Here is a 27,725-nt window from a genome sequence, read left to right as displayed (position 1 = left end):
TCATGATCCTGGGCAGATTATTGTTGCTGGTATAGAATATTTCAACACCCACATTCGCAGTTGTGTAGATTCAAATGTATAGCTAGGTTGACTATTCTCTCTACAGCGAGCTTACAGGAAAGAGGCTCATAACCTTGTGTTTTAGGTTGTCAGTGTCCCGAGTCTTGTTATATCAATAATTTACGTTACTTCTTTGAACAGTCAGAGGTGTCGATGGTGTTAAGACAAGTCAGAAAGCTACATTAGGTGTTAGTATTGTTTAAGCAGCTTTTGAGCGGAATCAAATTGTGTTTTCTATTTTAGGCACAGTGATAACATGATAGCTAGATCTGGGATTATTAGCTAGATAGTTATGCATGCTTTAGCCCCTTACACTTATGTTCATTAATATACCCACTGGCACACTATCCATACTATCTGCGGTTAGGAGAGGCTTCCCTGTGCCCTGCTTAATACGAATCCTGAGGACGTCACTACAGAGGTAACTGTTCTATATCTAAGGTAATTCATCCTTGCCCTAACGATAAGTTTGAAATGTTAGTGTTTGCCCACAAAAACTCTATCCCTCTGTCTGAGTTCACCTTTTGTAAGAAAATACTGTAGTCCGATAGTTACTTATTACTCTTTTGCCTCTCAGACCCGTTGTTCATTTATGAAACTAAAATCATTTTTTGTGGTGGTACCATCTGGTTTTTACCTGCAGACATGCAGACTTATTCAAAGAACTAAATGAATAATTATGAGAAGAATTGCAATATCTATACAATGCTCTATTTTCACCATAGATAACTTTTTTCTTTATAATGTCACTTGGCAAAACCCCAAAACATATTGTAGAACTATAAGTATCAAAAGGAAATTGAGTGATTTATTTTATAGAGGCCTAATACTGTAGTATGTTAAAATTCAATGTTCCCTTCTACTATAGAACAGAAAACGTATTTTGTATATTATATATATTGTATGGAACAGCTCACGCATGGGGCGGCAATGACAGTATTCACACAGGTTTCAAACGTAAAGCGTGTTTATTTGGATGCTGTAGGCACAGAACACCTTGTAAACAAAACAAACTCTAAGCCTGTCCAGCTCTAACTAAACATCCGGATACCTCTCTACAAGCCTAAGGTCTGGCACAAAGCAAAGTAACAGGTTTTCCATAGGTAAAGCTTCATACCTGGTGGGCTGTAGCTGCTCCCTGCCTCAGTCCCTCCTCCACCCTGCAAACCCAACAGCCCTCTCTTTTAAGGCGTCCTCCCCAGTAATGAGCTTAGGAAGCCTCACCTGAGGGCTCCTGGGTTTGCTACTGTGCCTGGCTGAGGAAACCAGGTGAGATATATATCCCATCAACCACTCTCCCATACACTTTACCACATAATGTTATATACACAATACACACCTTACCCACCCAATACATATACAGACAATACATATCTCACATACATGTGGACACACCTTGTACTCAATCCACACGTTATACAACATGTTATATAAATACCTATTATATATTTTATACACACCTCATATATTAACTATTTTCACATACCATGCAAATCCACAATCATTCAATTCACCATTATAACAAACTGCAGGTAAATATTACCTGTTAGAAAAGTTAATCATGTACTAGAAAAAAACTAATTTAACCTTCTGATTTTTTTTGTATTAACGCAAGAAGCAGCGGGTAGTAGTTCTCTTGCTGAAAACAGCACAATGTAGGCAATATCCCAAGAATTTTACTATTGTTGCGGTAATGTGAGTTCCAGTTTTGAACAATTGTTGATGTCCGTCTTCTTTTTCAGGTTCACTAAATGGAAGGTGCTCACATCCATGATCTTCTGAAGACATCAGTTGATGTAAGATGATACATGCTTGCCTTCATCAGACTGTGAAATCATCCTTGGTACCTTCAATATAATATCTTTTACTTACCACTAGCCATGCTTCCTGTGTTTATTATTGCCTCCATGGCTATTGTAACACTGAGCACCTTGGTGGGGGTCTTCACTAACACACTCATTATTGCAGTGAATCTCATAGATAAGGCCAAGGGAAAGAGTCTTGGCTCCTCAGACCTCATTCTGGTCACACTTGGGGCCTCCAATGTGTTATTCCAGTTTACCATGTTAGCTAATGATTTTGTGAGTTTTCTGTACACTGACCTCTATTTTTCGGATCAAGTTTACATTACCTTCACAGTCTTGCTCATCCTTCCTATCTACTCCAGCTTCTGGTTCACTGTTTGTCTCTCTGTTTACTACTGTTTGCAAATTGTAATATTCACACATCCCTTTTTAATCAGGCTGAAGATGGGGTTATCTCAGCTTATTCCACAGTTGCTAATTGTCTCTGTTTTCACCTCTGTAACAACTGGCCTCCCATCTGCATGGAACTTGTACAGAGATGCCCAGGATTTAAACACGTCTACCAACGAGAGCACCGAAATTTCCGTTCCAAAACTTAATATTGTATATCTACTTCCCACTAACATCATTAGCTGCTCTCTACCTCTGGTCCTTGTTGGGATTGCTGATGGATTGATCATCAGGTCCCTTGTAGCACACAGATACAAGGCAGATAGAAATGCAAAAGGAGTGCCCAGTGCTCGAGGAGAAGGACGAGTGCGGGCAGCCAGAACAATAAGCTGTCTCCTTTTTCTCTACATGTCTTTCTATATATCGGAAATCCTTATGTTTATAGATGCCTTCCCCCCAAGTAGCCCCGGATTCTGTGCCTGTTTGATGGTTATATATAGTTATTCTCCTGCACAGTCTATTGTGCTGATTCTTGGAAGCCCAAAACTGAAACAGGTGTCTCTCAGTTTACTCCGACGTACAGGAGGAATGAATAGAAAAAGATCTAAAACTACTAATGTCTTATTTATCAATCCTATATTTAAAAAAGAAACCCTTCAAACAACCAAGTGAAGCTTTTACTCTTTGGTTTATTACCAAACTTTCTATTTGGTATTCCAATTTTGAATTGTTTTGGAAAATTCCGCATTATATGAAACTAATCTTTGAAAACTTTCTTATCTAATCATCTTGTAAAACACATCTAAATGTATTAAAATTGTAAATGAGTTTACCGGTTGCTTTGTGATCATCTGTTTAACTTTAACTATGATTTCAATAATAGGGAACAGAAAATGGTTGGCAATATTCAGCTAATTGATCCTTTAAGACAACAACCCAAAATTAATTTGGCAGGCAACAACATTTCAGCCATATCTGTTAGAGGCCCACTAAAATAACACAAAAATAATGCAGCAAGGGTATAAATGCTACCTAAAAACCCTGTGACTCTATACACCTTGATGGTTGCATATGGAAATGTAAGTACAACTTTAAAAAGGCTTTTTGTAGTGGCCCAATGCATTTCCGATTAGAACAACAAAATGAATTGCCTCTTTTGCCAACCCTTAATATATACATTATAGAAATGTTGGCGAATTAAAGACAAAACATGGAAACCTGATTAATATTGGTGAAAAGAAGTATATTTGTACATACACTTCCACATATTTGTGTTTTTAAGGGTTAGTTAATTATACACAGCATGACCGCTATTAGACAAAATGAATCACAATCATAAATCTATAAAAGGAAAATACATCTCTTTAAAGTTGCTGTTTCACACCTCCAAAGTGTCACTCATTTGGTCCTTAATAGAATTTGACGGCAGTGTGTGACGACAAAAATTTGTATAGAAACAACACAAAATATTTTTAGAAAGAAAAAATGTATTCATTTTCTTGTAGATGCCTCACTCTGTTACATAAATAACATAAAGTCTTATGAAAAAGTCTCAGGAAAGCCCCACCCGTAGCCACACCCCCAACCACACCCCCACAAACAGAAGCATCCCTCTTTGGCCATTTGAAATATTGGGAGGTATGCTGTTCCATCTACTCTGCTATGTTTAACATATCTGTAACAAACACAGCGTTATTCACAGAAATCATTATTTGATCATGTAAAATGTGCATCGTTCTTCATTTTTGCTGAAAACGTTTGACACGTGACACAAAAAAGTATCTGATATTGAAAAGGTTTTGTAAACATTTCTGTACCTTTTTTTTAGGAATAAAAAAGAATGAAATTACCAATCTTCTAACATACTGAATGCAATTAATTTCTCATCTAAGTAGAACAATACCTTTAACCAAACATGCAAATGTTTTATATTTACTTTAGTGCACATTAGCTACATTTATAGTGCTGCATATAATATACTGGTATATAGGCCGGCTGCATATGGTAACTTTGTATTTTCTTTCACTGATAGTGTCACATGTTAGACAATAACACATATTTCAACCATTTTGGAGTAAAATGAGAAGCACAACAATTTGCAACCACTACTGACAGACAAACAGCCACAATTACAAAATTAAATATGCTATAAGCTATGGAAGATACTTGACTTCTATTTTCATTTTAATAAAATGCTGTATAACAATTCCTGTTTCAATATCTGTATCTGCTTTATTTAACTGGAAATTAGAAAATAGTACAATATTGTGCAATAGTACAATAGTACAATTAGAATTTCAATTAAGTCTAAGCCCCGGCATTAATGCAATTAAAATTAAAATGTTTCAAATAAGAGTGAATAATGTTCTTTTGGTTTTTAGTTTTGTTCCATTTAAACCAGAATTTTTCTTGAATATTAGGGAGATTTATTTCTCAGTTTCACACACATTGTGGCAAAGGATTGTAAGCAGGGCCGGACTGGGACTGAAAAGCAGCCCTGGAAACATTTGGAGAGCAGCCCCATATAGTTTATCTCGCGATTGAGCTCTTATACCCACACGCACCCCTTATACATACCCGAGTCACACTATTTGCCGTACAAATAACTATAAAACATTATTTTTATCATATTATTTGTATTAAAATACCAGAAAGCAAAACTGTTAAAAGGCCCTAATAAATGAAATATATTACACATAATGGAATCAAAACATTTACTACTGCAAACATTTTTAGACATTTTTTGTTTTTGTTTTTATTTCCTTTTATTTGCCAACCTGCCAACAGCCCCTTCTACCCCCTTTTTATTTTCTTTTGCACAGAGCCCCATGTCAAGGAGCTTTCAATTACTTAAGTTAATAGAACCTGATTAAGTTAGTAGAATCTGATGTCTTTTCGTATTGCAGGGTACATCCAGAAAACAAACGTAGATCAATTCTGGTGGAGTGCCAGACATCTGCCTCAGGCTTGCCACTCTGCCCCCTTTTAACTCCCTATATGCCCCTCTGCCTCCAGAAATGCCGTATACCCCCTATATGCCACTCTGCCATATAGGGGGTTAAAAGGCATTTATAGAGGCAGAGTGGCATATAGGGGGTTAAAAGGCATTTATAGAGGCAGAGTGGCATATAGGGGGTTAAAAGGCATACCATGGGGCACTCCAGAAAATCCTTATACCCTCCTATATGCCACTCTGCCCCATGATATGCATTTTAACCTCCTATATGCCACTTTGCCTCCAGAAATGCCTTGTAGCCCCTATATGCCACTCTGACTCCAGAAATGCCTTATACCCCTATATGCCACTCTGACATTTAGGGGGTTAAAAGGCATATCATGGAAGAGAGTGGCATATAGGGGTATAAGGCATTTCTGGAAGGAGAGTGGCATATAAGGGGCATAAGGCATATCAGGGAGGCAGAGTGGCATGTGGGGGGCATAAGACTTTTATATAAAAAAATATTATACAGTTTGTTAAAAAAATAAATTTGTTTATTTACCTTCTACTTCTTCCACTTTGGGGCTTTTTCATCCTGGCCTCCGTCCTCTGGTAGCTGCAGGCCACCGTTTTCTATGTTGACAGGATGTCAGTGACAGGACATCCGGTGCTCCAGCAGTCTGAGTGTGAGGGGGCAGAGCTTTCACCCCTCACGCTCCTCCCATCACTATGCGGCCATCAGATTAATGGAAATTTAATCGAAACGGCCGATGCGTGCTGACACCGCCGGCCGGAGCTACTTTAATTCTTTTTTTTTTTAAATTGAATATGCCGGATCGGCTTGCCATATAAAGTAAAATAAAAAAAGTATTAAAGTAGCTCTGGCCGGCGGTGTCAGCACGCATCGGCCGTTTCAATTAAATTTCCATTAATCTGATATAGTGATGGGAGCAACATGAGGGGTGAAAGGTCCGTGCGAGGGGGCGGGGCTTTCACCCTTCACGCTGCTCCCATCAGTAGGCGGCCATCGCACAATGCCGCTGAGTGCTGATGCCGCCGGCCGGCGCTGCTTTAATACTTTGATAAAAAAAGAATTGAAGTAGCGCTGGCCGTTTAGATTAGATTTCGGGCAGCCGCCCGGCCTACAAATCTGCCGGCCCACCGGGAAATTTCCCGGTATCCCGGTGGGCCAGTCCGGCCCTGATTGTAAGATTGTTTGAGCAGGGCCCTGCTTACCTGTTGTTTCTGTAAGTCAAATTGTTATGTACTGCTTCTTATGTCCCGTTTTCCCATTGTACCGCGCTGCAGAATATATTGGTGCTATATAAAATAATAACTATTATATCGAAGTCAGTTAGCACGCTATTTCCCCAAGATATTTAATAATCAGTATGCTATAAAATAATGAAGCTCATACCCGTTCGCCAATATGTTATAGTAGGCAACACTAAAATAGCTTATACAGTGTTAATCTGTGGAGACTACTTCAAGGTTTCAAAGTAAAAACAATCCAACAGGGAATCTGCATTTTCCTAAAGGAAAGGGGCAGACAACCTATCATTTAAGGACATTGTGGAAATCACAAAAGCATCAACATATGTAATTAATCCTGCCTGGAGTAAAGAAATTCCCAATTTTGCTGGGGTGCTTCTAGGAATATAAAGGGATTTCCCATCACAATTGAGAGTTTCACCGACATACAACAGCACAGACGTGAGAAGGGTGAGACCCAATAAACTGGCAGAGTTGCCTGCATCACAATATCAATATGCAAGGCCTTTTTATATTGTGTGCATAAGGAGTTAGGACAAAAGAGAAACCTCAGGTAATTGGGGGGAAAATTCTAAATCATGTAGCGCTAATTATAGTCATTTTGTTTAATAATGTTAATTTATTAATACTTATTTTAATAAATTGCTGCATTAGCCACTATCATTACATACACTGAAATGTGTTTATAATATGGAGACTAGTTTTATTGTACTCTTTTTGGTGTAAAGAAACCTTTCTCAAGTATTTAATTTCTAGTTTTATCTCAATAGACATAGTTAGATTTAAAATACTGAAACACTGACGAAATGTTAATCCACATGTCAAACATTTTAGTTTTAACGAGAGGGCTGGCAAGAGGACAGGGCAGAAACTGTCCACTCAGCTGCTCTGATTTAAACATTTTTGGTCGGTATGTAAAACTTTTTCGGGTGTTGCATAAAATGTGTAATTCCACGTCCAGCAAATGGCTGTAACATGTAAATGTAATTTAATGGATAGTGCACATTGAGCATGTTGTTGCCTAACAAATACGTCTTGGACTGCTTTATTGGGCCACTTAGATGGATGTGCCCATCTGGCTGAATGATGCCAGTCCTACCCTGTGCTTGCTTAAATGTGTATTGTATTGGTTTGCAATTATACAAAGTACATTAACAATAAACCCTGGTAAAGGGAGAGTCGTTTGGTACATAAAATGTGACTTTTACTACTAAAAGGCAAGATATAATGATGTTTTTTATTGTTAGTAATGAATACCATCTCTGTATCTCTATGAACCATCAACTCTTCCCTTCTGGGTATTGTCATATAGAAGTATTCCTTGGAAGAAACCTAGGAAGAGATCACTAACAAATCAAAGGTGAGACAGAACCATGAGAATACACCAAAAATATTAAGCAATCTTATTGTTTTTAAGTAGAAGCAGAATTTGATGGCAAGTTAAAGCCACTTTAACTTGCCATCACATTTAATCTACTCATCTTTCTACCTGGTCCTTGTCATATGTCTTGCATTTTATGGTGCATTACTTAATATGTAGTTTATCTTTTTTTTTATCTATATCTAAATACCAAAGTTAATGTTATAACTGTTTATAATCTTAGGTATGTGGTTGCAACCATAAATAAGAATAATTTATAGCTAATGAAGGGGTGGAAACAAGCTGGGGTATAAGTTATTGGAGCTCCTTTTATGAATTTGACATTTTGTGTGCAAATGACTTATTTTTACCAGGGAAATTACTTTTCTCAGTAATTCCAAAAACATATGCTTTTCCAGTTTTAATATTTTGTTTTCTTTTAGCAGTTGGATTTCCATTCTAGAGCTGTGGATGTCTCATCAGAGCTGACCTAAAGCAGATTATGCTACCCATTTTCCTCATCATATCTATGGCTATCCTGGGAGCTACCACCATTATTGGCATTGTGTCAAACTGCTTAATATTAACCATAAATATGGTTGAAAAAATTAAGGGTATGAGCCTTGGCTCTTCTGACCTTATCCTGGTCACTCTTGGAATATCAAATATTACCTTCCAGTTTGTGATGACAGCAAATGACTTCCTGAGTTTCTTATGGAGTGATCTATACTTCTCAGACAGAGTTTATTCTGTGTTCAATGCCTTGCTGTTCCTTCCTGTCTTCTCCAGCTTTTGGTTTACTGTCTGCCTTTGTGTCTACTACTGCTTACAGATTGTCATATTTACCCATCCTTTCCTGATGCGCCTGAAATTGGGAATCTCCACTCTAGTTCCATGTTTTCTTGTGACTTCTGTCCTTACTTCTGTAGCTATTAGTGTTCCAGCTGTCTGGAGCACCTATAGAGACCAAATCAATGAGAACATAACAGGCAACCAGAGTCTGGAAATTAATGTTCCCAAGCTAAATATCACATACCTGCTTCCAAGCAATATTATTGGCTGTTCCCTGCCTTTACTTCTTGTCGCTATCTCCAATGGACTGATCCTTAGGTCACTTGCATCTCCTAAAAACAATGTAGAAAAGGCAAGCAAAGCTAATAGTCCTCGTGCGGAAGCCAGAGAACGAGCTGCCCGTACTGTTGGTTGTCTTCTTATTCTCTATTTGTCCTTCTACATTTCTGAGATTATAATGTTTGTGGATCTTTTTCCACCTAGCAGCCCTGGGTTTTGTGTTTGCCTTATATTCATATATACCTACTCCCCAGCTCAATCTCTTATACTGATCCTTGGAAGCCCCAAACTCAAAAAAGCATTGTTGAGCTTACTCCGACTTTGTGACAGATTGAGAAACGAAGATACAAAGATACCGAAAATTATCTTTGTTGAGCTAAAGTCTCAGAAAAACCGGATGACTTAACAAATCGATAATCGATAGTACCTACTGAGGTTTTTGTTTCTAACATATGTTTTCTCAGTGTATCCATTGACATACGTTACAAATGCATAGAAAGCGATCCAAATGTAATACACTGTGTTTCATAATCATATTCCCAGTTTGATTTATCATCATTGATTTCAGGGATTTTTTTTACCATTCTTTATTGTAGATATGACTATAAGTAAAAAAAAAATAGTTCAATTTCATATACAGTACTGTTCAAAAGTTTTAGGCAGGCTTGCAAAAATACTTTTATTTAATTTTTATCATTTAACAAACATATGTAGGTTGAAACACAATTATTAACCAAAGCAGAAAGAGATGTGTAGAAGGAATAAAAATGAGTGAGGAACAGTCAAATTTACTAACAGTACTGAAGACAGTTAAGTGTCAAGTCATACACCATGGCAAAACTGAGCACTGCAACAAGACACAGGGTGAATCAGCAAAGTCCCTCCCAGATTTAAATTCCCAGGCAGACAGGGGTTTTCAGATGTTCCATCCAAGCTCTTTTAGAGAATGCACAGAATGTTGAGGACCTTATTCACAGTGGTTGCCCAAGGAAACTTAGTGCAGCAGCTGAAGGCCACATCATGCTCACTATTCTTTGCAATTGGAAGATGTCCAGCAGTGCCATCAGCTCAGCATTAGCAGAAAACAGTGGGACCCTGGTACACCCATCTACTTTCCCGGAGAAGTCTGGTCAGAAGAGGTCTTCATGGGAGGCTTGCAGCCAAAAAACTATGCCTCCAACATGGAAGCAAGTATAAGCAACTCAACTATTCACTAAAACGCAGAAAGTGGGTTGCAGAAAAATGGCAGCAGATGCTCTGGACTGATGAGACAAAATTTGAAATATTTGACTGTAGCAGAAGACAGTTTATTCTCCGATGGGCTCGAGAGCAGTACAAAGAGTGTTTGTAGGCAACAGTGAAGCATGGTGGAGGTTCCTTGCAAGTTTGGGGTTGCATTTCTTCAAATGGAGTTGGGGATTTGGTCAGAATGAATGGTCTTCTCAATGCTGAGAAGAACAGGTAGATACTTATCAGGGAGGCACCTGAATGGCCCCAAGCTTATTCTGTAGCATTTCAACGACCTCAAACATACAGCCAAAGTCATTAAGAACTATTTTCAGTGTAAATAAGAAAAAGGAGCCCTGAAAGCCATGGTATAGCCCCCACAGAGCCTTGATCTTAACATCATCAAGTCTGTCTGGGATCGCATGAAGAAAGAGAAGCAACTGAGGCTGCCGAAATGCACACAAATAATGCTGTTTGATTTAGATTTTTCTTCTGTTCACTCAATTTGCATTTTGTTAAATAATTAAAATAAAATATTAACATGTCTATTTTTCAAGGCATTCTTACTTTAAAGCATTTTTCACACCTGCCCAAAAGCTTTGCACAGTATTGTTTTATTTAACTATATATAGTATTGAAATATATTTATTTATTTATTTAAAAATATATATATTTAAGTATTTAAAAATATATATAGTTAAGTATTTAAATATATATATATATATATATATATATATATATATATATATATATATATATTTAGCTGCTACTCTAGGTAGAAGTGTAACAGATCATGTGGATTTTGTGCACAAAATGACACTTCACATTTTACAGGAAAGACATCATGAAACAATGTGATACAAATATGGTATGTTCTATATTGTGGAAAATCTCACTTATTTACTAAATCAAACCAGTTACCACTTTCCAAATGTGATAAACATGTAAAGGCTAATTTTAACTCCTCAAAATAATTTAAGTGTTTATTTCAGTTGAGGGAGACAATGATTTGTTACTACCTATATTTTATATAATTTAAAAAAATGAAACATAAGGGTGCTAAGGTCGCAAGGTTGAAGTGGTTCATAATAAATGTAAAAAGTAAGGTATGAAGTTTCAGAGGATAATATGATGTAATGTCTGAAAGAATACTGACGACTTAATTGTATGTTACTAAATGATGTCTGTGGTCTGTAATTTTTTTGTGCTTTTTAACCCCTTGATGACAATTGCCGGTCCGGGCACGTCACCGAAAATCGTGACGATTATGACAATTGACGTGCCAGGACCGGCACGTCTTTAAACGGGTCAAAAAAAACATTCCCGGCTCCCCCCGATCGCTCCTAGGAGCAAATAAAAAAACATGTTTGAAAGACTGCACGTCTTTCAAACATGGCGGCGCCCGCCGCCGAAAAACGGGTTTAGGAAGCGATCGCGAGTCGCTTCCTTTGCTTAGCTGGTGTTGCTAAGATGCCTCAGTATCGAGGCATCTTTGCAACACCTGTTTAGCAAAGGAAGCGACTCGCGATCGCTTCCTAAATGCTCAACTTACCTTCCCGGTGCCGGCGTCTTCGAAACACATGCGGTGTTTCAAGATGGCGGCGCCCATCAAGCCGGGGGCGGAGCCTGCTGTCATCATCGGGGGGGGTGTTGCTGGATGTCATGGACATCCAGTGAATAACACCCCTAGTGGTCAGATCACTCATAAGAGTGATCATGATTTGATAAATCAAAGGCAATGTTTTCTAAACATTGCCTTTGATCAGTATTGGATCTGCCTCCCTCCTTCACTTGCTTCTAGTGAGGGAGAGAGACAGATCAGTGTGTTTTTAGGTATTCTCAATAATATATATATATATTGATCCAAAGGCTCTTATAAGAGCCACCCATTTAATATTAACCCCTTCATTGCCATTGATCACTGCATAAACAGTGATCTTGCATAGTGGCAATTGTTTTTGGGGTTCTTTTTTTTTACATTTTTTTTTACTTTTTTTTTTTGTACTTTTTTTTAGGGTTTTTTAAAAAATTTTTATTAGAGCCATTAACCCTTTCCTTCCCCACTATTTTTGCTGCAATTGTTGCCATGCAGCGGTATACGGCTGAGGAGGCATGTTCCAAATTTGGCCCTTTTGCCCCCAAACAATCTGACAAACCCATGCATGTGGGGTATCAATGTACTCAGGAGATGTTGCTGAACACATATCGGGGTGTTGTGTGACAGCAACAACATACCAGGAGCTGTAATTTTACACCTGAAGTACAAAGTATGTTTAAAAAACAGCAAAAACAATTACTATCACAAACTTTGACAAGGGTTGGTGGTAGGATTAGTGCATGGAAAGGGTTAAACTATCAGCATCTAAAATACCCTGGGGTGTCTAGTTTTCAAAAATATATGGTTTGGTGGGGTAAATTTAATTTGCTGGCTTCAAAGATGCCCCAAATACCACATGGAGACAGAATTACCAGATTCAGAGAAAAATGGTTTTGAAATAGCAAAACGCTACTTGTACTTATTGCCCCATAACGTGTAGAAGAAAGCAAAAAAACATAAAAACATTGGGTATTTCTAAACTCGGGACAAATAGTAGAATCTATTTAGCAGGTTTTTTCAGTAGTTTTTTATGATGAATAAAAGATTTTTCAAATAAAAGTGAGAAATTTTTTTTTTTTTTCAATTTTTCGTCATATTTTATTATTTTTATTATAGAAAATTACATCATGGTGTCTGAAGAAAGCCCTTCTTGTCCTGAAAAAAACAATATATAACTTGTGTGGGTTTAGTAAATGGGTTAAGAGAAAATTACAGCTAAACACAAACACCGCAGAAACGATAAAACAGCCATTGTCACGAAGGGTACAAAAAATAGAATCAGCCTTTGTCACGAAGGGGTTAATGATAATACATTTTTAGTATTTCATTTCTAAAGATGTTTTCTTAATGTGTGTAATGATGACTTTTGTTCATTTGTTGGAAACCTGATGTTTTTGTTTGCTCTGGGTGTGTATTTTTTTGGCCTGTAGGTGCTCTGGAAATTAAAAATTTCTCTTTTGCTCTGTAAAGCAAAAATTATATAGCTCTATTGGTCCAAGAAAAGATGCAGTTGACAATTTTTTGAATATTTTTTTACAAGATGGCTATCAATACATATAAAAATGCAATATTTGCTGATTATGTTAAAAGCCTCCCTAGGCAAGGCATGTTAAGTAACCAGGGCACAGTTTAATACTACAAACTTTCCCACGGAAATAAACATACAATAAAAATTACAAATACACTCACTAATACCGGTCAAAGTTAAGCAGACTTTTTGATGAATATCTTGTAATTCATTAATAGTATCCTTTCTTGTGCATATTTCATATTTTTGTAGGTTTTTTTGACCTATAGCTATATATGTACACTGAACAGCCATAACATTATGACCACTGACAGGTGAAGTGCATAACACTGGTAATCTTGTTATCATGGCACCTGTCAGTGGGGTGGGGGGATATATAAGCAGCAAGAGAACATTTCATCCTCAAAGCAGGACAAATGTAATAGTATAAGGATCTGAGTGACTTTGTCAAGGGCCAAATTGTGATGGCTAAACAGCTGTGTTAGTGCATCTCCAAAATGGGAGCTTTTAGTCTGCAGTGGTCAGTACCTATCAAAAGTGGTTCTATGAAGCAAAAGTGCTGAACCAGCTGCAGGGTCATGGGCGGCCATGTGGAGGGCAAAGACTGGCACCTGTAATCCTACAGATGAGCTGCTGCAGCTCAAATTGCTTAAAAAGTTAATGGTGGTTCTCATATAAAGGTGTCAGAACACACAGTATCGCAGTTTGTTGTGTATGGGGCTGCGTAGCCGTAGACCAGTCAGGGTGCCCATGCTGACCCCTGTCCACTGCCGAAAGCACTTACAATGGGCATGTGAGCATTAAAACTGGACAATGGAGAAGAAGGTGGCCTGGTCTAATGAATCATGTTTTCTTTTACATCACGTGAATTTCTGGGTGTGTATACGTTGCTTACCTGGAGAACACATCGCACCAGGATGCACTATGGGAAGAGGGCAAGCCAGCGGAGGCAGTGTGATTCTTTGAGCAATGTTCTGTGATAAAACTTTGGGTCCTGCTGTTCATGTGGATGTTACTTTGACATGTACCGCCTACCTAAGCATTGTTGCAGACCATGTACATCCTTTCATGGACACAGTATTCCCTGATGGCATTAGCCTCTTTCAGCAGGATATTGTGCCCTACCACAATGCCACCTTCAGAGGTCTAGTGGAGTCCATGCCTTCACAGCTCAGGGCTGTGGCTTTTGGGACCTACACAATATTACGCAGGTAGTCATAAGGTTATGGTTGATATCGGTGTGTATATATATATATATATATATATATATACACCATGAAGAGTACTTATATTCAAGTATGAAATAAAATATACATGGCTTGGACCTACAGTCCTACTTAATCAGTATCAGATGGTAGATTTAGTGTATAGTATGTTACATATGAGTATTGCACACAAAAAAAATGTTTGCAAGGTTGACAACAAAATAAATGTCATACCTGCCGTGTCCGCCGCGGTCCCTCGCCGGTCTGCCGCTGGTGGGCGGCGCTTGCGCGCTGACGCGCTCCCGTCCCCTCAGTGTGACGTGCCAGCGGCACGTACACTGAGAGGACGTGCCGCGGGCACGTCTTCTCGGTGTACTGTGCGCGCGGCACGGACTGAGGGGCACGTCGATGCGGCGCGCCCACGGCGGACGCATGATAACATGCGAGCCGCCGTGGCACGCCCACGACGCGCCAGTGGTCATGAGCGAGCCGCCGCGACGAGTCGGCGGCACTCGCAGGGTTATGAGCGGGTTGCCGTGACTCGTTCGCGGGGCTCGACTTCGGCGGCATCTGCCGATGTGGCACACCCGCGGCGCTCGCGGGTGTAGCACACACAGATGCCGGTTTGTTTATTTATTGTTCGCGCCGACGCCATTAATGTGCGCCGGTCGCGATGACGTCTTCCTTTGTTGTTTCCCTTTGGTTGCTATGGTGTTTCCCGCCATTCTTCCTATTTAAACCCCCTGTCCCATTAGTTCATTGCCCGTTCAAAGAGTCACTGTTGTGTATCTCTGGGTTATCGTGAGTTATTCTGATTGATCTACGTGTTCCTGACCTTGGCTTTGTTTTCTGACTTCGATTCTGTGCTGCCTGCCCCGACTTTGGCTTGTATATTAACCTTGATCCTGTGCTGCCTGCCCCGACTTCGGCTTGTATATTGACCTTGCTCCTGTGCTGCCTGCCTCGACTGTGGAACTTCCAATACCCGTTGTGCTGTGCTACGCTACCGTCTCTGCATTGTGGGTGCATAATCCGTGTTGTCCTAGGTCCCGCATAACACATTGAACGGGCCAAACATGGACCCCGCGGAGATGGCAAGTGTTCTCTCCCGTCAGGAGCTGCAAGAACAACTACTGACGTCTCATTCCTCCCAGCTGCAGTCGCTGTCGCAAAAAATGGACACCATGACAGAGTTGCTCCGGTCAATGGCGGCTGCACCGCCCACCAGGTCCCCTTTTGCACCAAGGGAACCCAGTCCCGATGAACAGGATCCTACAGCACGGTTACCACTCCCAGACAAATATTCGGGAGAACCCAAGGAATGCAGGGGATTCCTGAATCAATGCCTTCTGCACTTCCGGAACAATCCTCGGGTTTTTCGTTCACATGCCAAACGAGTTTCCTTCATCATCTCGTTACTTAAAGGCGAAGCATTACTTTGGGCCTCTCCCTTGATTGAGCAGGGGTCAGAGTTACTTGATGACTGTCCTGCCTTCATGGAAGCCCTGCGGTCTGTCTTTGACATGCCTGGCCGTAGAGAGACGGCAGAAGCCTCCTTGCTGGAGCTCCAGCAAGGACATAAGACTTTGGCCCAGTACACCATCGAATTCCGCACTCTGGCATGTGAGCTCAAATGGGATCCAGGGGCCTTGAGAGCAGCATACCGTAAAGGACTAAACGAGAGAATAAAGGATGCGCTCTTATTTCATGATCCACCATTCGACCTAGAGGAGTTCATCGCTCTGTGTCTTCGCGTCGATAAACGCATCCAAGAAAGGAACATAGAGAAAGAGAGAAACCGCAAGTCTCGTCCCTACATGCCTCAGTCCTCGCCTCTGCCACCACCGATCGTCCCCAGGTCTCCTACTGACGAACCCATGGAGATAGGCACCATCCGCCATCTCTCGGACACAGAAAAGACCCGAAGGAGGAACCTCGGCCTTTGTTTATACTGCGGACAAACAGGCCACCTCCTGCGTTCCTGTCCCGTACGTCCGGGAAACGAAAGGGCTTAGGGAGCAGTCGAGGAGAACCCCTAAGCGCAACTATTTCCACTCCTCCAAACCGCATGTTGCTTTCCATATCGCTTAGGTGGCACGACCACACTGTGGTCACCCAAGCGTTCATAGACTCTGGTGCGGCGGGAGTGTTCCTCGATGAACAATGGGCAGCACAACATCGCGTGCCCCTGCGTACTAAGAAAACACCCTCAGTCGTTACTACCGTAGACGGCACCCTGTTGGGTCCAGGCGTAGTCACCCGAGAGACCTCGCCCCTTACCATGTTCATCGGAGCTACCCACAAAGAAACCATTGTGTTCGAAATAATCCAGTCCCCGCATGCGCCTCTCATACTGGGCTACACTTGGCTGCAAACCCACAACCCACGTATCGATTGGCAAAGAGGAGAGATCTTGGCTTGGAGTCCCCGATGTCACCGTCTTTGTTCCGTTCCTTGTCGACGAGTAAACCTTGTCCTGGAAATCAAGCCAACAGATCCCAAACTCCTGGTACCCAAGCAGTATTGGGACTTCCTGGATGTTTTTTCCAAAAAACAAGCCGAACGACTACCTCCCCACAGGCCTTACGATTGTGCCATTGACTTGTTGCCTGACACCATGCCGCCTAGAGGGCGTACCTACCCGTTATCAGAACCAGAAAACGAAGCACTGGAACAATACATAAAGGAGAGCCTGGAAAAAGGGTTCATACGGCCCTCCTCTTCACCTGCTGGTGCCGGCTTCTTCTTTGTGTCCAAAAAGGAAGGATCGCTTCGACCTTGTATTGACTACCGAGGTCTTAATCGCATCACCGTAAAAAATCGTTACCCCCTTCCTTTGATCACGGAAATCTATGACCGGTTGAAAGGAGCCACGATTTTCACAAAACTGGACTTGAGGGGAGCCTATAACCTGATCCGCATAAAGGAGAACGACGAATGGAAAACCGCGTTCAATACGCGATTCGGCCACTACGAGTACAGAGTCATGCCCTTTGGTCTCTGCAATGCGCCAGCGGTGTTCCAGGCGTTTGTCAACGACGTGTTCCGAGACATGCTACTCACGCACGTAATCGTATACCTCGATGACATCCTCGTGTTTTCGCCCAATAACGACATCCATCGTAAGCATCTCCATTCCGTACTGCAGAGACTACGCGAAAATGGCTTATATGCGAAAGCCGAGAAATGCGTATTCGAACAACACAGCCCTCCCTTTCTGGGATATATCATCTCTGGCAAGGGATTGGAGATGGACCCTGCGAAACTGACGGCTATCACGGACTGGCCGATTCCGCGAACCGTGAAAGCGGTCCAGCGGTTTCTGGGTTTCGCGAACTACTACCGGCGATTCATCCGGAACTATGCCAGTATCGCAGCTCCCATCACCGCTTTTACTAAAAAAGGACCAAACCCCAAGGTCTGGTCCAGCGAGGCCATAAAGGCGTTCCACCTGCTCAAACGAGCGTTCATCTCAGCCCCTGTACTACAACGCCCGGATCCTGCCCTTCAGTATATTCTGGAGGTGGATGCATCAGAGAACGGTGCGGGGGCTGTCCTGTCTCAACGTCATCCGACTACTTCCAAATGCCTTCCTTGCGCCTTCTTCTCGAAGAGCTTTTCCTCTGCCGAACGCAATTACGACGTTGGGAACAGGGAGCTGCTAGCAGTGAAACTCGCCTTGGAAGAGTGGCGACATCTCCTCGAAGGAACTAAACAACCCGTCGTGGTCATGACAGACCATAAAAACTTACAATACATAGAAAGTGCACGGCGAATGAATCCACGACAAGCGAGATGGGCACTATTCTTCACCAGATTTAACTACGTGATGACCTACAGACCCGGCTCACAAAACAAAAAAGCAGATGCTCTCTCTCGACAGTTCGACTGTCACCACGACTCCCAACAAGAAGAACCCATCATTCCACAAAAACGCATCCTTTCCTTTCTGTCCTCTGCCGTTATGGCTAAGATCCGTATACAACAGGCCCACATCACCGCGTCTCAAAGACCCCCTGCGGGACGTCTATTCGTGCCACAACGCTTTCGCACCGCTGTCCTGCGTTGGGGACATAACTCGTCACTTGCTGGTCACCCCGGCACGCGTAAAACGGATTTCCTTTTACGGCAAACGTTCTGGTGGCCTTCCTTGTCTCATGACGTCAACGCGTTCATAGCCGCCTGTCCCCAGTGCTCTCGTCACAAGACACCACACTCCCGTCCCCACGGCCTGTTGTTACCTCTCCCTGTGCCTAGGACGCCCTGGACTCATATTTCCATGGATTTTATAGTAGACCTCCCTGTCTCACGAGGACACACCACCATACTCGTGGTAGTGGACAGGTTCTCCAAACAGGCTCATTTTGTCGCGCTACCCCGACTTCCCACAGCAGCACAACTGGCAGACGTCTTTATACGAGAGGTGGCTCGGTTGCATGGTCTTCCCCTACACGTGGTCTCAGACAGAGGTCCACAATTTATTTCCCGGTACTGGCAAGCCCTCTGTCATGGACTGGGCATTCGCATGCACCTCACGTCTGCCTACCATCCTCAATCCAACGGGCAAACGGAGCGTACCAATCGAACCCTTAAGCAATATTTGCGTATGTACATCAACTACAGGCAAGACAACTGGTCTTCCCTCCTGCCCTTGGCCGAGATGACCTATAACAATTCCCTGCACACTGCCTTACAGTGTTCTCCCTTTTTTGCTGCTTTAGGGTACCACCCTGTCGTCCTACCTCCTCCTTCCTCGTCTCGTGGTGGAGGCTTACCGGCAGTGGAGAAACGGGTCTCCGACCTGCGGGCTCATTGGAGGAGGCTGGGTGCACAATTGGCTAAAGCTCAGGCTCGCGGCAAGAAAGCTGCCGACAAGGGACGCGCTCCTTCCCCTCGTTATAAAGCCGGTGACTATGTGTGGTTATCCACCAAGCACATCTCCCTTCGTCAGCCCTGCCGGTCCCTGGGTCCCCGATATGTAGGTCCCTTTCGTATCCTCAAGCGGGTGAACGAGGTTGCTATGTCCCTTGCTCTACCGCCATCTATGAGGATCCCCAATACCTTCCATGTCTCCCTTCTGAAGCCGTGTGTTGCCCCCCGTATCTCTATTGCTCGTCGCCCTGCTCCTGTTCTCGTCCGTGGCCACGAAGAACACGTAGTTCATCGCGTCCTTGATTCTCGTTGGCACCGTGGCTCCCTTCAGTACTTGATCGATTGGAAGGGTTATGGCCCGGAGGAGCGGTCCTGGCTTCCTGCTCGCTCCGTTCATGCCCCTCTCTGTGTCTCCCGCTTTCACGCTCGCTTCCCGCTTCGTCCCGGTCCTTCGCGCTCGGGGCGCGCTCCTGGGGGGGGGGATTGTGTCATACCTGCCGTGTCCGCCGCGGTCCCTCGCCGGTCTGCCGCTGGTGGGCGGCGCTGACGCGCTCCCGTCCCCTCAGTGTGACGTGCCAGCGGGCACGTCTTCTCGGTGTACTGTGCGCGCGGCACGGACGGAGGGGCACGTCGATGCGGCGCGCCCACGGCGGACGCATGATAACATGCGAGCCGCCGTGGCACGCCCACGACGCGCCAGTGGTCATGAGCGAGCCGCCGCGACGAGTCGGCGGCACTCGCAGGGTTATGAGCGGGTTGCCGCGACTCGTTCGCGGGGCTCGACTTCGGCGGCATCTGCCGATGTGGCACACCCGCGGCGCTCGCGGGTGTAGCACACGCAGATGCCGGTTTGTTTATTTATTGTTCGCGCCGACGCCATTAATGTGCGCCGGTCGCGATGACGTCTTCCTTTGTTGTTTCCCTTTGGTTGCTATGGTGTTTCCCGCCATTCTTCCTATTTAAACCCCCTGTCCCATTAGTTCATTGCCCGTTCAAAGAGTCACTGTTGTGTATCTCTGGGTTATCGTGAGTTATTCTGATTGATCTACGTGTTCCTGACCTTGGCTTTGTTTTCTGACTTCGATTCTGTGCTGCCTGCCCCGACTTTGGCTTGTATATTAACCTTGATCCTGTGCTGCCTGCCCCGACTTCGGCTTGTATATTGACCTTGCTCCTGTGCTGCCTGCCTCGACTGTGGAACTTCCAATACCCGTTGTGCTGTGCTACGCTACCGTCTCTGCATTGTGGGTGCATAATCCATGTTGTCCTAGGTCCCGCATAACAATAAAGATAATATCCATGGTGTATGAAAGTGTTAAATAGTAAAATAATACGGTTCCATTGTTTTGGGTTTATATGAGAACAGGAGTGATTTTTATCAGTATTTAATGCACTTATATTGGAATCATCCTTTATCTCACAGTTGAATCTCCTGACTGGTCTGCAGGAGGTCTCTATCCTCAGGGCCGGCCCGACAATGGAGCCGAGTGGGGCAACCGCTCCAGGCGGCACTTTTGAAGGGGCGGCACTTTGCCGCCCCAAGCCCTTTTTTTTTTTTAAAAGCGAAAGAGAGAGAGGGGCGCTGAGTGGTTTTCGCTTACCAAGCTGTCAGTACCCGCTCGGCGCCCCTCTCTCTCTCCTCTGCGGCGAGTCTTCCTGTTCGGTCTCGGTGGCGGCTTGTAATGCTGAGTGCCGGAAGATTTCCGGCGCTCAGCATTACAAGCCGGCACCGAGACCGAACAGGGAGACTCGCCGCAGGACTGCTGAAAGGTAAGTACAAGGGGGGGGGCGGCAGGGACGGAGGGAGAGGAAGGGTAGATAAGGGGGGGGGGCGGCATTTTAAAATTCGCCCCAGGCGGGATTTTGCCTTGGGCCGGCCCTGTCTATCCTCCCTCCTATTCAAGTCTATGGAGCATATTGATACAGCTTTTCATAATGTGGGCTGCTGGAGATTTTTTTGTTTGGATTTTTAGTTTTGGGATAGGCCCTATGCATAGCCCAAGAATTGAATATGCATAGCTTGGTGGATCATCACTCAATTAGTCCTTAAAGTAAGTGAACCTGCTTTATTTATAGGTGGAACCTTTTGGGTGCCATCCCCAATTGGACCTCACCCCTCCCCACCATGAAAACTTAGGGGTGAGTTAAAAAAATATTTTTCTAACTTGACCACCTCCATCCCACAGGGCAGGGGCAGATGAGGGGGCATGAGGTGAGATTGGGGTTAAGGGGGAGGCAAAGCGTTTTTTATTATTTGTTTTTTTATTATTATTTTTAACTGTCTATCCTCATTAATGGGAGAGGGGAGGTATATAGGGCCATCTACATCCCTAAGTTCTTTATTTACCTCTCAACCCATCATGTACATGGTGGGGGAAACGGGTAGTAGTCCTCCACCCCCTGGTTATTAGATGGTCCTGGTGACACTCATTTAGTTTTATAATTATTATTATTTATTTTGGTAAGATTTTGCAAGTTTCAGGCAGGGACATGTTTGTGAATTTACTTTCAATTTTTTTATTAGTGATTTACAGAAGGTCTTAACCCCTTCATGACAATGATTTTATTTTTTGCACCCTTCGTGACAACGGCTGTTTTAACATTTCTGCGCTGCTCGTGTTTATCTGTAATTTTATTATTTCCCGTTTACTGAACCCACACAAGTTATATATTGTTTCTTAAGATGTCTTTGGTTTGATTGTATCATATTATTTACTATAAAATAAAGTATAAAATATGGTGAAAGATTTAGAAAAAGGACTTTTTCTAACTTTTACTCATCTATCAAAGCTAATTAAAAAACCTGCTAAATAGATTCTACTATTTGTCCTGAGTTTAGAAATACCCAATGTTTTTATGTTTCTTTGCTTTTTTTCTGCACGTTATTGGGCAATAAGTACAGGTAGCGTTTTCCTATTTCAAAACATTTTTTCCAAATCTGGTAATTCTTACCCCCATGTGCCATTTCGGGTATCTTTGAAGCCGGCCAATGCAATTTACTCCATCAAGGCACAAATAAGAAACACAAGGACGACCACAGCGATAAAGTGAAAAGGAACAAATGAAAAGGAAGAAATTTTCCACGAGAAAATTGTTTTAAGCTAAAGTGCTAATTTTAGGACTTGCTCATAAAAATATTTTTTTATATATATATTTTTATTTTTTTGCCTTTTTCTATTTATTTATTTTTACATTTTTTTGAAGGTTCCCCTGATGGTGACATCAGTGGGAAATAGTTTTTACATTTTACTATTTATTTTTTTTACAAATTTTTTTTTTTCTTCTTTTTTTTTTTTTTTTTTTTTTTTTTTTTTTTTTAAATGTATTTTACTAATCACATTGTGATTAGAAAGCTGGGCTCCGTTGACTTGCATGGTTGAATGCAGTACCTGTATTCAACCTGCACGTGGAGCCAGATTCTCAGAAGGGTCTGGAGAGACTCTCCTGAGAACTCTTTTCTACTCCATTGTTTTTTTGAATGGACGCTGCCATCTTGCGAGTGGTGGTTGTGACCGCTCTCCGGAGCGGTCACGGCGCGTCCTGGGGTGAGTGTTCGGTGTCGCTGAATGCCTCTTGATTGGGGCATTTCAGCGAAACCATTGAAGTTTAGGAGGCGTTCATCGCCTCCTAAACTCTTTTAAAATGGGCGTCCGCCGCAATACAGTGTATGGCGGACAATGGTGGCCCGGGGAGGGGCCAGACATGGCCCCTGATGCTAATCGCGGTGTTGCTGAATGCCCCGCATCAATTGTGGGGTTAATGGTAAGGTACTTCTTTTTTACAGATGATACCAATGTCTGCAACAAGGTAGACCTTCCAGGTGGAATAAATCAAATGGCAAATTACTTAAGTAAATAAGAAGAATGTCGTGAGTGTGGCAGCTGCAGTTTATCAGGAAAGACTTAGGGATCTTAATATGTATAGCTTGGATGAAATTAGAGAAAAGAGAGATGCAATAGAAACATTTAAATACATAAATGGATTAAACAAAGTACAGGTAACAAGCTTATTTGAAAGGATGAACAAGAGGTCATAGTCTAAAACTAGAGGGTCAAAGGCTTAATGGTAATGTAAGGAAGTTCTGCTTTACAGAGAGAGTAGTAGAAATGGTGAAGCCTAATAATGTGTGAGAATTTAAACAGGCATGGGATAGATATAAAGCTATCCTCAATATTGGACCAGATCAAGGACCGATAGGGGCCTGAATCCTTGACATCAAGAAAAATGGGCAGACTAGATGGTCCGATTGGTTTTTATTTGCCATCAAATTCTATTTTCTATGACATGCAAGTTGAAATGTACATTAAACAAATGTACTTGTGTGCACTCCCTTGTAAGTCACAAAATCATTTGCAGATTAGTAAATCTTCGAGCTGACTTGTGAATGCGAGCATGCAAGTAGAATCTGCTCAGTGAAGGTAACCCATAACTCAAATGACTCACTAAACATCTTAGCAAATAGATATATATATGATAAGGAATAAGACTAACCAAAACCACAACACTGAGTCTATAGGTTAACTTGTTGTTTTATCAGAGGGGAAATGTCAAGCAATAGAAGAAATGTTAAAGAAGCAACCAAGAGTGATGATTTTGAGGTCAAGAAGAGACATTCACCTAAAAAGTGTTTTGTGCTTGCTGTGATGTGTTTATTAAGCACTTCAGTGAGTTTATACTCCAGACTTTAGAGTTGAAAATATTTTAGGTGTTTACAAAGAAGCCATTTTAATAATGTGTTAAACTGGCTGGTAGCTTAGTATAGCTCATTATGGTATCTTGGCTGAACATGAGAATTCAAAGATGAGTATGGATTCTATAACAGTATCACAAAATTAATTTGATTAAGTGGACAGATAAGTGGGTTAAAATGTCTTAGGAATATAGACATTTGTCCTTTCTGACTGGAACAAAGCGGGACAGTGAGGTTTTAGGTGTGAACATGGGATGGAATATTGATTTGTAGTAATAGGTAAATGGGCTAGAAAGCATATGATGGTAGAAAGGCATAAAAGGATGCAAATAATAAATTATTTTGATAAAAAAATTATTTTAGTTGGAAAGAACTTCTAATATCAAACTAAAACCATCTGTTAGTTTTAATATACTGGTGTAAAATTGTAGGCTAAATGTATAGTTTATACTTTTTATAGCAAAAATAAAGGCTCGTGAATACAAAAACTATAGGGCGGTGTAATGGAAGCATGTTTATTTGTGAAAGTAAGTAGTATACACTAACTTCAAACCTACTTGTCTATAGATCTTCTGTAAAATCCTAAAGTTAAATAAAAAACAAGAGTACTTACAACCTTTCATCAAATATTCCTAATGGAAAAGGTGAACAAAACAAGATCATGCAAACCTATCATTTGTACTTGTTCTGGGAATCATACAGTTATGGAACTATATAATTATGCCTGCAGTAATGAAATATTCCTTAATTACTGGGGTATATAATATAAAGGTTTTCCCATCACAACTCAAAGGGCATTGAGAGTTGCACTGATTGCACTGATACAATACAGCAGGGACATGAACAAGGTGAGAACATCAGAAAGTCTGCATACACATAGGAAAACACAGGGAATCTACAACCTTTAGTAAGGGAGAACCCTGAGCCCTAGGTTACTAAATCAGGTTGGTAAAATCAGTATACTTTCAGCACATAAATATTTAAATATTGATGTTATGCTCAATTTCTTCTTATTTGTAATCAAAGGACTGATAATTTAACAATACGTCTAAAGTAAAGATTTTTAATTAAGTTACTATATATATATATATGAAATAATCTTTTGCAAAGGTATGAGGTATGCATGATGAAGTCTTAGTATCCATGAATTCTCAGCTCTGAGTTTTGTCATTCAAATAAAATCACTTGGTAGAGCCATGATTTAGGGTCATGTCAAGGATGAGAATGGTAAATGGAATCCAGAATTATTTTGTGCACTTGGTAATATTTCTAAGTAAAGCAGTCTGTACTTATTAGATTTATAACACAGGTCTTATGTATCTCTTTAGGTGTATCTGGAATTATTTATGCCCATATTGGATTATTTCTCAAGTTTATTCATTTTGGCTATCGATATATCTCATTTGGATTTGCTTTCTAAGAAGAAGATGGTGAGTTTGTAAAAGTAACCAAAACTTAAAATGCATAAAATTACAGCAGATCCCTAGAATCTAGTGTGCCATTTCTTGTAGGTGGAAGAAGAAAAATGAACAAATTACATTATTAAACGATATCATTCTTTAAAGGTATTTTTATTTACTTCCACTGTTTTTAAGCTCATTAGAAATTATAAATGAGGGTGAGAATAATGTACATAACTCTGTGATGCAGGCATCTCCAGCTTCAATAAAAGCTCCTTATTATTAATGTGCACTAATATAAAAATATGTTGAAAAATAACCCAATAAAACATGTAGTGTAAGCTATAATAAGAACCATAACTAAAGTAAAAGATATTGTAATAAGATTTCTTGTTGCAATGTTACCTTACGTTTACTGTACCGGTATGATTTAATAGTAATTATTGGTCAGGTTAACACTGATTTAATGATAAATGATACCATGGTAAGCCAGGAGGATATAAAACAGCTTTATATTTATCATGTCAACTCTTTTGTGTTAAGTATGTGGCCACTATGTGGTTGGTTCTAAGCTTAGAAACCTTTCATTGCCCATCCATATTGCTAATAAAGCTATCCTTCTTATTCAGATCTGTAAAACCATAATCCAACAAACAAATGCATTTAGCACATAACCTAATAGACTTTGCATAACTGATTTTAGTAGTTTTTAACTTCTCCAAAAAATAACGTTTTGAGTTTATTTTTTCACCATTTCAATTTGTGTTTTTGTTTAATCTCATTTAGATTTTCCATGTTGCAAGCAAGTAAATTTCCCATCAAGATCAAGCTACCATAGATTATGCTGCCTGTTTTTCTCCTAGCATCCATGGCTATATTGGGAGCCACAACTGTCATGAGCACTGTAACAAACTGTATAGTTGTTTTCGTAAATTTTGCAGAAAAGTCAAAGGGGAAAAGTCTTAGCTCTTCCGACATTATCCTGATCACACTTGGAATATCCAATATCATCTTCCAGTTTATAATGACAGCCAATGACCTAATGATCATTTTATGGAGTGACGTCTACTTTTCAGATGAGATTTTCTCTATTTTCAAATCCCTGTTGTACTTCCCCATCTTCTCCAGCTTTTGGTTCACTGTCTGCCTTTGTGTCTACTACTGCTTACAGATAGTCATGTTCACCCATCCTTTCCTGACACGACTCAAGCTGAGAATCCCCAAGTTGGTTCCATGTTTTCTTGTGTCTTCCATCCTCACTTCTGTGGCTATTAGTGTCCCAGCTGTTTGGAGCTCATACAGGGACCAAATTACTGGCAACGTATCTAGCAATCAGAGTTTGCAAAGCAATGTCCCCAAACTGAGTGCCTCATACCTAATTTCAAGCAATATTATTGGCTGTTCCCTGCCTTTGGTGCTTGTCGCCATTTCCAATGGACTGATCCTTAGATCCCTTGTGTCTGCTGGCAACAAGGCAGAGAAGACAAGCAAGGCGAACAGTCCGCGTGCTGAAGCCAGAGAACGAGCGGCCCGTACTGTTGGTTCTCTTCTATTCCTCTACATGTCTTTTTACATTTCTGAAATCATGATGTTTGCAGATCTCTTCCCAGCCAGTAGCCCAGGTTTTTGTATCTGTTTAATGGTTATATATACTTACTCCCCGGCACAGTCTGTCATACTGATATTTGGCAGTCCTAAACTCAAAAAAGCAATACTAAACTTACTTCGACTTTCCCAGAGATTGAGTAATGAACATTTGGAAACACCAAAGATTCTCTTTATTGATCTCAAAGTCCAGGAAATTAAGGATAGTTAAAAACACTAGCAGCAAATATTTTTTTCACCAGTCTGATTTCTGAAAATTCTGATTTTGAAATGTATATCAGTTTGTAATCATCACGCACGCATTTTAACATCATGGTTCCTCTTCCAGATATTGTAAATTGTAATGTTTTACTTAAACTGAATCATGCAGTTACATGTAGAATTATTTTAATGTATTTTTGTATTAATTTATTTGCTGAGACATTAGGACAATTAACATGCCAGTGTGGTAAATAAAGGTTAATACCATATACTAATAATCTTTTACAACAGCTCTCTTGTATGTAGTCTGGATGTTGTCTTTAGGCAACGATATACAGAACTCCTGGTCTGATTTTATTTTTTTCCGAGGCCTGGAATTGAACACCACTGCTGTATAGTAGTGAATAAGATGGTAATTTGGTATACCAGTCTAATTAATGCAATGAAAGACACTTAAAGGAAAGGTATATTACTAAATGTTAGGGGTTATTTGGCAGAGATAAA

General features: G+C 41.2%; 3 protein-coding genes across 3 annotated transcripts; all 3 read left to right on the top strand.

Annotated features, from left to right (window-relative positions):
• The first annotated feature begins 1,940 nt into the window (after positions 1–1,940).
• On the top strand, positions 1,941–2,927 carry LOC149278037 (taste receptor type 2 member 40-like). The gene has a single exon (XM_089502523.1). It carries the CDS (start codon positions 1,941–1,943, stop codon positions 2,925–2,927), a length of 987 nt encoding a protein of 328 aa, XP_089358649.1.
• Positions 2,928–8,327: 5,400 nt separating this feature from the next.
• On the top strand, positions 8,328–9,302 carry LOC149278036 (taste receptor type 2 member 40-like). The gene has a single exon (XM_089502521.1). It carries the CDS (start codon positions 8,328–8,330, stop codon positions 9,300–9,302), a length of 975 nt encoding a protein of 324 aa, XP_089358647.1.
• Positions 9,303–26,256: 16,954 nt separating this feature from the next.
• On the top strand, positions 26,257–27,231 carry LOC149278035 (taste receptor type 2 member 40-like). Its single transcript, XM_089502520.1, has one exon. The coding sequence runs from the start codon at positions 26,257–26,259 to the stop codon at positions 27,229–27,231; it is 975 nt and encodes a 324-aa protein (XP_089358646.1).
• Positions 27,232–27,725: the final 494 nt, after the last annotated feature.

This window comes from Sceloporus occidentalis, unplaced genomic scaffold, assembly GCF_023333645.1.
Source record: "Sceloporus occidentalis isolate IW3139 unplaced genomic scaffold, rSceOcc1.0.p SCAF_204, whole genome shotgun sequence".
In the NCBI taxonomy this organism is placed as follows: domain Eukaryota; kingdom Metazoa; phylum Chordata; class Lepidosauria; order Squamata; family Phrynosomatidae; genus Sceloporus; species Sceloporus occidentalis.
This window is presented reverse-complemented; position numbering and strand designations above follow the sequence as displayed.

Coding starts and splice junctions, on each gene's coding strand:
- LOC149278035 (XM_089502520.1), top strand. CDS start 26,257: ATGCTGCCTGTTTTTCTCCTAGCATCCATGGCTATATTGGGAGCCACA.
- LOC149278036 (XM_089502521.1), top strand. CDS start 8,328: ATGCTACCCATTTTCCTCATCATATCTATGGCTATCCTGGGAGCTACC.
- LOC149278037 (XM_089502523.1), top strand. CDS start 1,941: ATGCTTCCTGTGTTTATTATTGCCTCCATGGCTATTGTAACACTGAGC.